The following is a 12,762-nucleotide window of genomic DNA, read 5'->3' on the forward strand; positions in this document are numbered from 1 at the left end:
CCATGAGTTCAACCCCTACACATAAACCAAGTGTGTTGGCGCATGCCTGTATCCTCAGCACTAGGAAGGTAGAGGCAAGATTTGAAATTATTCTTTGGAGCGCAGGAAGTTTGAGACTCGCTGGGGTACATGAGATCTTGTCTAACATGAAACATCCATAACAAATGGGCTATAGGTTTGGAATCAGGTAGGGGGAGCTAACTGGTGGCAGTTCAGGCAAGACGGAAGGAAGGGCTCAGCTGAGCTAGAGGAGCAAGGGACTAGTAAAGGAAGTAGAGTCAGGCAACCAATCACCCTCTTGTGTTTACTGAAGTTGTATTTACCTGTCAACATATGTATTTCCCATGTTGTGTCAGGCACTGAACTCCCCAAGTCATGTCACCCCCTCTCCTATCAGCCCCACGACCCAGGAGAAGGTACTACCCTTACCCTCATTTTTATAGTCCAGCATGGTGGGATAGCCCAAGGCAACCAATGATGCCTTATTGTTGGAAAAGTACTAATCCCTGTTGTGCTCTGATGAAGCCCTAAGCAAGGATGAAATCTCTTTCAAGGACATCCTTTGTTACCATGTTAGGACAATTCATTTCCACACCGAGGGGGAAGCTGCCTGCAGCCCATTGGAAGTGGCTGGGTATAGACTTTCAATAAGGGCATTAGTTCAGTCATCAGCAAAGCCACACATAACACCCGGTAGGCCACAGCCAGAAGCTTCAGATGTCTTTGGACAGAACATCAGCCAGCTATTAGGATGGATGTGTCCTGAAGGGGCTGGCTCCTCTTTCTTGTTCCCCTGGGACTCAACCTCACTTGTTGCTTGCACTACTTGCAAATCCTACATGAATAACTGTTTTCAGTAACTCAAGTGGAGTCCAGACGTCGCCGGGTGAGGTTAATATTGTCTCCTTGGAACAAATCCTTCCGTGCAGGAATGTGTGCTTCCACCCAGACTGGCAAGGAGGACAGGAAAACACAAGACATGTCCCCATGGTCTTCTGTCAGGCGGATAGGTGGGATATGCTGCTTGCTCTGCCAGAGGGCATATGTGTCATCTTGACCCCTCCCATCTCTGCTTTTGCCTTCAGGCTTCCTCTGTGAAAGAGCATGCCCCCTCCCAGACAGTTTGCTGCCCTGGTCCTTCATAGTCAGGTTAGCCAAGACCCCTGACTCTCATCACCTCAGTCCATGTCCACAAGGGGCACAGAGACCCTGGGGTTTATATATTTCACTTTTTTGAACTTTCTTCCTGAAGAAGGTCATTATCAGATTCCTTGTCTACTTTTGTAAATCAGGTTGTAAAGCTTCCATAGTCCTAGAAGGACCTAGCGGTAATGGGCAGAGACATTTCTAGCTTCTCCCTGAGGCTCACTGGTGCTATGGGTGCTAAGCACGCTGCTGCCCGTCCAGGTATTCTCTGGACTTGGGTTAAGTGGAGGAGATGTGATGAAGGGCATTCCTGCCATGCTAGTGACCTGACTATCTAGGTATAGGTCCTCAAAGTGGTTAAATGAACACCTTCAGAGGCCTCCTAAAGTAAGGACCTTAGTGATGAGATCTTCAGCTGCTCAGGATGTCTGTCACAGAGAGTGCTCTGTGTCATCAGGTTAGGGCAGGTGCTGCAGTTACAGGCCAGTAACTATCACCAAGCCAATGCTTCAGTCCTAAGCTCAGAATCCTGCCAGTCTGCCCTCAAGGCACCAGCATAGCCAACCTCCCACTAACTTGGGCAGGAAGGTGTGGGGCTTACATCCAGAGGCTGATGGAGTCCTGTTGCCTGGCCTTCTGCTTCTCCAGGGGGCAGCAAAACTCCCTCTTTCCTGATGCTGCGAAGCCATGTGTTTCTTATCATGCTGCTGTTTGTGCCAGAGAGCCAAATTTGGTTGGCTTTTGGTTTCTAAAGGAGAGGAAATCACATACAAATATTCCACTTTTTAAAAATTACATTTGGTTCCACAGAGCATTTGGTGTCACAGTGAAGAACCCTAGTTTCTAAATGAGACTCCTTTCTGTGGACCGACCCAGTCGGTCAGGAAACAGATACAGCAGCTCATGTAGAGTTATTGTTGAGACATACCTGGTCCTCGTCTGTGATCTCCACCCTTAACTAGAGTTTCTAGGGTTCAGAACTGAGGGGCATGGCTGCCTAGAAACCAATTGTACATCCCGTGTGGCTTTAGGCAGGAATCTCTCCCTCCTTGTGTGATCATCTTGAAAATGAAGGGTGACACTCTATGTTCTCCAAGATTCCTTTCTACTTTTGTAAGTGACTGCATGAGGTCCACAGAGGACTTTCCTAGAGCTGACTATTTAAAAATAATCCTAGTGGGTAGTCTGGGGTGAGAATTGGGGGTGGGGAGAGCAGGGTGAGATGACTCAGTACTTAATGTTTGCCTTGCAAGCATGAAGTCAAGAGTTTAGAAGCTCACTTAACTGCCTCGTGGGCGTAGCCAGCTGCCTGTAATTCTATCCTTGGGAAGCAGAGGCAGGGGATCCCCCAGAGCAAGCTGGCTTGCTAGATTAGCCATATTGAAGAGGTCTGGGTTTGACCAAGACACCCTGTCTCAACAGATGAGAACAAGATGGAGATGCAGTGTGATGGAGATATATTCCAAATACCAACCTCAGATGCCTATATGTATGCACACACATACCCCCCCACATGTCACACATTAAAAACATGAATACACACATACACGTCACACCACACACACACACACACAATTAAGAAAGGAAAGCGTAGAACCCAGGAGGCTAAACAAAAACAAGCTGGTTACATGGTGTGCTGTGCCATCAGTCAGGTGGCAGGCATGCACTGGGTGTTAGCAAGGCTCAGAATCAAGGCACTGTGCATGCATTGCTTTATTAAAAATGTAAGTAGACCTCTTGCAGCAGTAGAGCAGAATCACATTCTTCTATCTCCCGCCCCCCCTCCCCCGAGAGGCAGAGCCATAGCTTCAGAAGCTCCCACAGGATGCTGCATGTGTGAATGTGAGTTCTGGAGTCTGTGACATGGTTTCAGGTCTATGCTGCCAGGTGTTCTCATGTAGCAACACTGAGGTATAGTGGCTTAGTAGGACAAGGGCATCTTCCACTCGGGCAGAGTCTTGGTGAATGGTGTGGCTCTCTTTGAATGGTGTGGCTATATCTACATGGCCTCCAAGGTGTCTTCAGCAGAGAAAAGCAAAAAGGGGACACATAGACTACTTCCAAGGGCCGGAACCATGAGGAGTTACATCACCCCACCCTGCCCCATTCCATTGGCTAGACTCTAGTCACATGACCACAGTGCAACTGGTTGGAAAACGAGGGAAAGTCCATGGAGATTTAGTAAGTAAGCACATTTGCTGCTACAGGCAAGTTTAAAACAAAACAGACAGAAAACACTTCTCTAATTTTGATTCCCAGGCGCTATGTGATATTTTGCAAGGCAAGAGGAACAAATGTCTGTTCAGCCCACGTAGGTCACCACAACAAACCAATGAAGTGATTCCACCCAAATCCAGCTTGGTAAACCAATGGGTTTATTAGGATTAATTACCGGGGCATGGATAACTCAAAAGTGAACCCAGCCTGGTAACTATGTGTGAAGTCACTGCTGGGTGACCACTGCATCCCTGGAACTCCTGTATAGCTGGAAGCCAGCTCCACTGAGCAGTTTCCTCTTCCCCAGAGAGCTGAGAGCTGGCCCTAAACATTCTTGAGGATTTTTTCAAGGGCAGTGTCTCTGACATTAAACTTGCCATGGCTCCAAGAGCAGGGCAGTCCTAGTTAATGAGGTCATAAAAGAACAAAGAAATGACAGGATGATGTCAAATGATTTGTGTGTGTGTGAGTGCACATACATGCAGGCATATGCACATGTATGTACATGTGTGCATGGAGGCCAAGGTCAACCTCAATGTCATTCTTCAAGCATCACCTCCTCTCTTGTCTTATGACCCTGGATCTCTCCTTGGCCTAAAATTCACCAATTAGTCTAGTCTGGCTGGCCAGCAAACCCCACCTCTCTAGCACTGGAATAACAAGCAAGCTACCACCTCACCTTTTTGACATACCTTCTGGGTGTCAACTCAGGTTTTTATCTCACTGTCTTTACTGACTGAACTATAGCCCAACCTCACAGCCATTGATTTTAAAGACTCCTTTGGTTGAAAACAAAAAATCTGAGCAAAAAAGAAATTTGCTTAAGAAACACATAGCAACCAGAAGCATACAGTAAAACTGTTCACTCCAGATTGCAAAGACCCATGCTTATTGTTTATTATAAATGACCACTTGCCTCCATCTGTGTCCACTTCTGCATGGCCATGTACATAATGACTTTGTAAAAAGAATGTTTTTGCTTTGTTTGTTTTATTTACTGATAATGAGAATCACTCATATGATGATGGTGTTGCGTTAAATCCAAAGATTCCCACATATGTGTGTGAGCTTACCCCCTCATTTGGTCTCAATGCCATGGATCCTGAGTCTGGCCTATCTCTTTAATTTTTTTTTAACTTCAAAATGAGAAACAGTATAAGGGACGGAGTGGGTATCATTGCAAATCTCCCTCCACACTTGGGAATCTAAGTGATATAAAACACATGACCTTTGGAGCTGGATTAAATTACTACCACACACATGTACCAAGCACGAGAAAGGCGTTTTAGAAGCACACAGGGGACACTCTCCCTTTGGAGAAATGAGTTAAGCATCCACTGGCTCTGGACAGCTAGGTTTGTGATGGTAACAGTAGATGGGTATTTTCATGACCCTGTGTCACTGTGTACCATTGGTGGTGGTTCCAGGAAATGTCCTATGGATGGCATTCTGGTTCCTTGCCCAACATGCTGAGTCACTCTGGTTTAGTCTCTCATCAGCCTCTGGTTTCCTTTATTATGATTGAGGGCTGAGCACCCAGGCTTCCTTTAGGATGACTCCAAAATCCCAGAAGATGGTAGCTTCAACCAGGAAAGAGAATGCTGCCCCCTGAGATGTAAACAGGCTTGTCCCTAAAGAGCCCTGCTCTCACAGTTTCATAGAACATTCTACCTTCCATTCCAGGTACCCCAAACTGGCTGCAAAACACCGGGAATCGAATACTGCAGGCATTGACATCTTCTCCAAATTCTCAGCCTACATTAAAAACACCAAGCAGCAGAACAATGCAGGTGAGTGACACTCCTAGGGATGCCAGACCAGGGCCTGCTTCATGCCAAGTGATGCATCTTTGGTTTGCCCATGGTCATTTCAGACCACCAAGCCAGAGAAGCTTCTGGAACTGATGCTGCTTGTTGTTTTTTCACCTTCCTGACTCAGAAGGGAGGGCACAGAACCTGCTGCCTGCAGTGTAGGAGAAAATGACTCAGAAGTGGGGTGTAGCTTGCTTTGGAAAACTACTATTGCACAGCAGAAGGCATGGCACGGAAGGGTTCTTGGGGCTGTGTATTGTCCTGAGACATATGACTCCATCTGTGTTCACAATGGGACACAACTTCCCACTTCTTTGTAGTACCGAAAAGGTTTTTCTGAGGCTGACAGGAAACATGAGAAGGGCAATGAGGGTCAAAATTTGGTGAACGCCACAGACCTAATTTTCTTCACCATGAGTATGGGGGCTCCCAGGAAGGGCTTCTAAAAGCCAGACTCCCTCTTCCACACAGCCCTTCCTTCCTGGTGTTGGCTGCAAACCTAGTACCCACTTCTCCCATGATGCCCTAACAGAGGGATCTGAGCACACCGCACTTAAGCTCCTGGGAATTTCTGTTCTCATTCAGCATCTTTCTTTAAAGATTTGCTGAGGTGTCTGAATGGGGGCTGGATCTGAGGAGTAGTGGCGAGACCCTCAAAGCAAAGTGGTGAAGAAGATGGAGAGAGAGGATGAGTTAGATTCCTGGGGACCAGTACCAAGCCAAGAGGTGGAAACACCATATGAATATTCATGAACGAAGCAGGTGGTGATGCACAGTGGACCACAGGAAAATGCCAGGTCCCCCTGGAGTTCAGATCAGGGGATATCTCTGAGAACCAGTGAGAGAGAAAAAAAATGGTAGTTAGTGAGAACAGAACCAGCATAGTAGGAATGGGCTACACCTGTCACAGCTACTGAGACCTTGGTTTGAACCTGGAGGTTCACAGAGATTCATGACAGAATTCAGAGTGGGAAGAAGGTGGGGAAAGTCAAGGAAGGATCAATTGGCTCAGAGTTTGAGAACACAGTCCACCATGGCAGAAAGTCAAGATTGCCATGTACCAGGTCACTTTGTGCCCACAGTCTTCTGTGTCTGTTGGTGTAGGAGGAAGGTTCCAAGTCACACAGTCCAATTAGAAGACAGGAAGCATAGTCTAGTTTAACCAAAGGGAACAGAAAGAGCTGGTTAATGGGCTAGCAAAACGAAAAGCAACTTCTACTAAAGTACCTGAAGTAGGGGTCATTCTCTGAGGAAGTTTCTCAAAGAATTCCAACTAGAGCTAAGGTTGTATTGTGCAGGTCGGGAAGATGGGAAAAGGTTAGGGCCAGAGATGGAGAAAAGACGCCAGAACTGCAGTGCCAGTCTATGTGTCTTTGATTTCATCCCTTGGACAATGACAGCTGCTCAAGGATATGTAGAAGACTATAAGAGAGAAATCTTTGGAGGACAAAAGACAGTATGTGGAAAACATTTTGAGCATACTTGGTGATTTTGTTTCATTACAGGTTGGATCCTGTAGTTCACTGAATAACACCATTCCCCTCAAAGGTCATTTGTACCTGTCTACCTGGACTCTCAGAACATGACCTTATTTGGAAATGAGGTCTTTGTAGATCAGATTAACTCAGGTTCTCAAGATGAGTTCAGTCTTCATTTAGTGTGGTCCCTAAATCCAATGACTGTTGTCCTCATAAAAAGATGACAGGACACAGAAATGCAGAGCAGAGGATCATGGGAAGACAGAATCAGAGAGTGGAGCCATGCAGCCACAGCCACGGCCATGGCCATGGCCACAGCCAAGGCTTTCCAGGTTAAATAGGAAGAGCAAAGGAAAGGTTGACATTTCAGTTTGGAATGTTCTGTCTTCCAGAACTTTGAGAGATATCCCATAATGTTAAGTCAACCAGCTAGTGGTCTTTTATTGCTATAAGTCTGAGGAGACTAACACAACCTGTGATAGGTATTTTTGGATTGCAGTGACAAATAGATGACAATAGCAACTTTTAATGAAGGGAGGGTCATGTTGACTCACAGTTTGAGGGTACAGTCCGTCTCAGCAGGAAGGCAGGGGGCAGGGACTCAAGGCCTCTGTTCACAGTGTATCCACAGTCAGGAAGCAGGTGGAAGCCGATGTACTCAACTTGTTTTCTCCTTTTATCCATTTTATTAAGTCCAGGACCCAACCCTAGGATGGTGCCACCCACATCTGGGTGGACCTTCCTTCCTCAGTGGAACCTCTGTGGAAAGCCCCTCACAGACACACCCAGAGGTCTGTCTCCTAGGTGATTCTAAGTCCAGTGAAGTTGTCAATCAAGACTATGTATCACAGCCCTCAGCACTTCCTGGAAAAGAACAGTTATTGACACTTTGCTGGCGCAGGGCCTAGAGGGCAAGGAGAGGACCAGGGACTTCCCTCATCGCCTGGGCTGGCTGGCTCTGAATTCTGTTTCTTCAGACTCTATATCCAGTGTCTTTTCATCTCAACCACAAATATCTTCCTCCATTCTTCTCAGAGTGCCCTCAGAAAGATTATCTCATTTGAATCTCCCAGACTTTTAAAATTATAAACGGTATTTACATATTATCCACATTTACAGTTCTGTTACGCCCAAAACCAAAGCAACAGTTTCCACAGAATACCTCCGTGTCGATTTCCTATAAACTCAATACTCTCCAATTTTCATTGTTTCCCTTCTTCTGTTTCACCCTGGTTTTCCCCATAATGGGCTTTGCCCTTCTGATTTCTTCCCCTAACTCATTTGCACATTTCAAAGCTCAGACATGTCTGCTTTCTCAATAGCTGTCCTCCACACGCTCTGTTCTTCTCAGCCCCACACTGAGATAGCCAGACTTACCCACTGCCCCCCCCCACACCCCCTTTCGTTTTTTTCCCCCTCCTGCCCCATACGGAGTTTTGGTAAGCAGGATTCTAAAGTCCTTAGGCTCAGAAAGTCAGGGGCCCATGATGCTGCAGTCCAGTCTTCCTCATAGAGACAGCCTCACTCCTGCAAGGGAGCCCAGAGTTACACTCGCAAGCCATGCTCACAGTCCCCACGCTCCAGGAGACAGTCCATGGCCCTCTCCATCTTCTTGGTGCTCCAGGCTAGAAGCTCAAAGCTTTCTGAAATCCATCGTTTTGCCCTCTTTCTTGCTGGCTTTTCAATTAAGTGTCTGTTTTCTAACTTCTTCCCTCTTCTTAATTCACTGGGTCATTTCTCTCATTTTCATTATTTAACTTCATGTTCTTGTTCACGTGTGTCAAGTTATACATGTGTGGGTATAAATTTATAGTGTGTGGTTCTTTGGCCCCAGCCTGGTCCCACAGCTGCCTCAGCCCCAAATGAACACACAAGACTTAATTATGAAACTGTTGGCCGGTGGCTTGGGCTTTTTATTGGCTAGCTCTGTCTTAATTATTAGCCCTTTTCTATTAATCTATGTATTTCCACATGGTCTTAACTTACCAGAGAAGGGTTTGGACCTCTAACTCCTTTTTGGTGGCTCACATGGTGACTACTAAGCCTCTCAGCAGAGAAGAGAGCAATCTCTTGTTTGTCTCTGCTTATAACCTGATTCTGTTCGGCTGCATCACTTCCTGTCTGGGCAATCAGTGTTTTATTCATAAACCAATAATAGAAACGTATACACAGAAGAACATTCCCCATCATCTCCTCTTTTCTGTCTAAATAAAAAGAAGGGTTTTAGCTTTAACATGGTAAAATTATATATAACAAAACAGTTATCAAGTAAGAACTATAATTATATTATTTAGTCCATTAATATTTAGCAAGATTTAAAGAAAATATTCTAGCATCTATCCTATCTTTGTGAGTTTAAAGTCCTATATGTAACTTGTCTATTATTATAACTGACTAAACCATAATCATAACTGTTTTCAACTCCATCAAAGACCACAGAAGGATAATATATAAACTATAGAATTGACAGAAACATCTTGCTGCCTGGACAGTTACCCGAAGTTCCTCTGTATTGTTGGAGCATCTATCTTTAGCCCATAGACCATAATGTGTCTGGCAGACGTCTCAGCGAAGCAGTAAATTTGAAACTGTCCTACCTGTATTGGCAGTTTGTCAGTCATTTTTCTCTGTGGTCCTGAAGAATTTTCAGAGAGGTGTGCATGTGCACCTGTGAACACATGTATGTGGGGGCCAGAAGCCAATCTCAGGTGTTATTCTTCAGATGGTTTCCCCCTTATTTTTTGTTGAGACCACATCTCTTGCTGCCCCCAAACTCACTAATTTGGTTTGGAACGCTGGCCAGTGAGCTTCAGGAATCCATTTGGTTTCTAAGTGATACCATGCCACTCCAAGCCACTGTGTCCAGTATTGGGGATCAAACTGAGGTCCTCACTATTATGAAGAAATACTTTACTGGCAGAGCTATCTCCACTCCTCCCCTTTTCTTTCTTGAGCAGAGTCTTCTCTTCCCTGAGACACACAGTTGATGGTCATAATCTAGTCCCACCCCACCACCAAGAAATCTCAAGAAAAGCTAGCACTGTAAATATCATTCAACAGGGTCAGTCTTCCCTCCACTTGCTTGCTGGCTTTCATAGCTCCTGTTAAAATTCTCCCAACTACTACAAGCCAGCCCTCATCCATAGGAAATATTCCCCACTCATACTCAAGAGAATTGACCATTAATTTGTATGTTTACTCTTTTGTTTAGCAATTCAACAAAATTCTGTGGAGACTGGGGAAATGACTCAGGGAGTAAGAGTGCTTGCTCTTCAAACATAAGGACCTGAGTTCAAATCCTCGGCACCCATGTAAAAGGCTGAGCATGGGTACATCATGTGCCTGTGAGCAGAGATAGGCAGATCCTTAGAGTTTGCTGGTCAAGCAGCCTGGTGGAAAAGGTGAACTTCTGGGTCAGCAAAAGACTGTCTCAAGTCAATAAAGCATAAGGCAATAGATAGAGGAAGATACCCTATTCTGGCCTCCATATGCACACACCCACAAACTCACATGCAAACAACACACACACACACACACACACACACACACACACACACACACACACACACACACACACACACTGCACAGAACAGCACCTACTCTGAACTCATTTTGAAACAGCATGTCTTATGTGGCAGACACTGAGCTAGGTTTTGAAGCTACCAAGAGAAGCAGGGGAGAGCTCTTGGTGAACTAGCTGTCTCTGTGAGCTGGAAGCCAGGCAGATGTGGGATTACTGACCTGGGTTTGAACTACAGAACTAGCTTCACAAATGTGCCCGAGAGATGTTCTCTCCAAGGCTGTTTCTGAAACTATGATATGAACTTGTTAATACGTCTGCCAAGCACAGCCACAGTTTGTGTGGTGGGCTCATGTATGTATTAAGTCAAAGCATATCCACACCTTGGCGCAGTGCCCGGCATCCAAGGAGTGCTTGCCACATGCTAATCATAATCACTGTTGTTGGAAACATGAGACAATCCTGCTGCTTCTGCTCTTCGCTCTTCCTTCCTACCCACCCCCAACCAGCATCTGCAGGCCTCTCACCCATTGGTTTCTGTCTGCTTTTTAAACTTCATTTCTCCCTTTCTTTTTTAATTTTTAAAATGATTATAGCTGGCAGTGTGGGTGTAGAAGTCAGAGGACAACTTTGTGGGGTCTGTTTCCTTCTTATACCTTTGCATAGGGTCTGGAGGTGTTGAACTCAAGTCACCAGGCTTGCTGGAAAGGTGTTCTTACCTACCCACTGAGCCACGGCCCTGGCCCTGTTTCCCTCTTTAAGATTTTTTAAAACGTGTTTTCTGTGGTGTGTATGTGCAAGTGCCCCCGGAAACCAGGTAGCTTGGATCCCTGGAGCTTGTTCCAGGTCACTTCACAGGACACTGGGTACAGAACCTGGGTCCTCTGCAAAGACAGGAAGTGTTCTTAGCCTGCTCCTAGCATCTGAGTTGTCTCCCCAACGCCATTGTTTCCCCCTTTCCCAGAGGTTGCTGCTGTTCCCCAAAGTGTATATACCCCAGATTACTACTGGTATGGTCTTGATCACACACCCTCAGTCTCCTGGTGTGTTTGTACTGTTTGGGAACCTGATATGAAATTGCCTCCTGTCCTTGTCATTGCCACATCCAGATCCCCTTGGTCCTCTGTGACCAGATTCTGCCTCCTGCCTGACCCCATCCTTCCTTAATATTCTCTTCAAGTACCTCACAACTGGCTTGGATTATTTTTTATGACTGGATCATGAGATTCTCCATTCAGTCAGCTCGACATAAGAAGACTGCTTTGTTTTCTATCTCTGAGGACATACCCTTACCCCTCAACCCCCCTCCACCAATACCCCCTCACTACCTGGCTTCAGGAAGACACAGAAGCTGTGTGACATCGCTATGCCATCACAATGTGAACTGTGGCATCTAGATGCTCCCTCATATCATGACGGTGCTGCACGGTGACACCATAAAGCCCGATTGTGCCATCCCAATGCTCTGTTGTGATGCTCACACATGCACTGTTTCTCACAGAGCAGAGCCCATGAGCTGTGTGAGATTCAGCTTTTCACTACCACTTGGGGTCACAACTGAGCCCTGCCTCTTGGCCCCACAGCAAGGAGCTTGCCTCAGTTCCTCTGTCTGCAAAATAGGGGTATGGACCCCACACTCATACTAGCTGTCCTCATGTTTAGCCAGCTGTTCCATGGCTGACAACTGCACCTTGAGGCAGTTTGAGGGATTGATATTTGGGGGGCTAGTGAGCAGAACACTACAGTCAACACCCAAGAAACATGTTGAGGGAGGGTAGAAGGAGAGGAAGGGCGTTCAGAAAACCCAGCCTAAGAAGCAGGGAAAGGAGGGAGAGCCATGGAGACAGGCAAGGCAGAAAGCTTAAAAAGAAAAGGCAAGAGTTGTCTGTGGGAAACCCCACGGTGCCCAAGGCTGTGGATCTCGATTGCTGTGCAGCTCCTGGAATTCTCAGTCTCTATCAATTCTCTTTCCCATGGGCTTTCCCAGGGAGACCCCAGATGAGTGAGGAATCAGGATTCTTCTTTCTTGGAGGGGTGGCACTAAGGTGGAATTGAGCAGAATCAGAACCCTACAGAGAGAATGCTCAGGAACTGCAGAAAGGGCGCCTTTGAGATTACAAAGCAGTGGGCCTCAGAAGTGGCCTAGGGCTGCAGCAATTCCTGCTCTCCTTCTCATACATGACTTTTTCTATGGAGCAGGGGAAAGCTGTCACTTGGCTGGCATTGGAGTTTCCAGACTTGGGAGCACACAAGCTCCCATTTCTCTTTGGCACACCCTGCATCAACCCCAAAGTGTGCAGTCACCCTGAATACTGCTCCGATGAGTTGTGACTAGCCACCCTGCAGAGTCCAGCCTCCCTCTCTAAGTCCCGCTGTCTCTGTCTTCTAGTTGTTCTCTGAACACCCCTTGCCTCCCACCTCTGCTCCTCACACCCTCCTTGGGGATGCCGTCAGGCCACAGGGCACCCCAGATAAGGCAAGATGGGCAGCAGGGTTAGTAGTCCTAACAACCCTGCCTGCCCTCCATTGCAAGGCATGCACATGTTCTGCTGGGGATCAGTTTATCTCGGTGGGTGCCCTCTTCCCTGGA

At 46.5% G+C, this 12,762-nt stretch overlaps 1 protein-coding gene across 2 annotated transcripts in view; it reads left to right on the forward strand.

Moving 5' to 3' along the window:
• Clic5 (chloride intracellular channel 5) overlaps nucleotides 1-12,762 on the forward strand; it is a 147,770-nt gene that overhangs the window by 100,892 nt on the left and 34,116 nt on the right. For both annotated transcript variants that reach the window (XM_027387439.2, XM_027387440.2), the window contains exon 4: nucleotides 5,047-5,153. In XM_027387439.2, the coding sequence (XP_027243240.1) occupies nucleotides 5,047-5,153 (107 nt within the window). The remainder of the gene's footprint in view (nucleotides 1-5,046; nucleotides 5,154-12,762) is intronic.

This window comes from Cricetulus griseus, assembly GCF_003668045.3.
Source record: "Cricetulus griseus strain 17A/GY chromosome 1 unlocalized genomic scaffold, alternate assembly CriGri-PICRH-1.0 chr1_1, whole genome shotgun sequence".
NCBI lineage: Eukaryota > Metazoa > Chordata > Mammalia > Rodentia > Cricetidae > Cricetulus > Cricetulus griseus.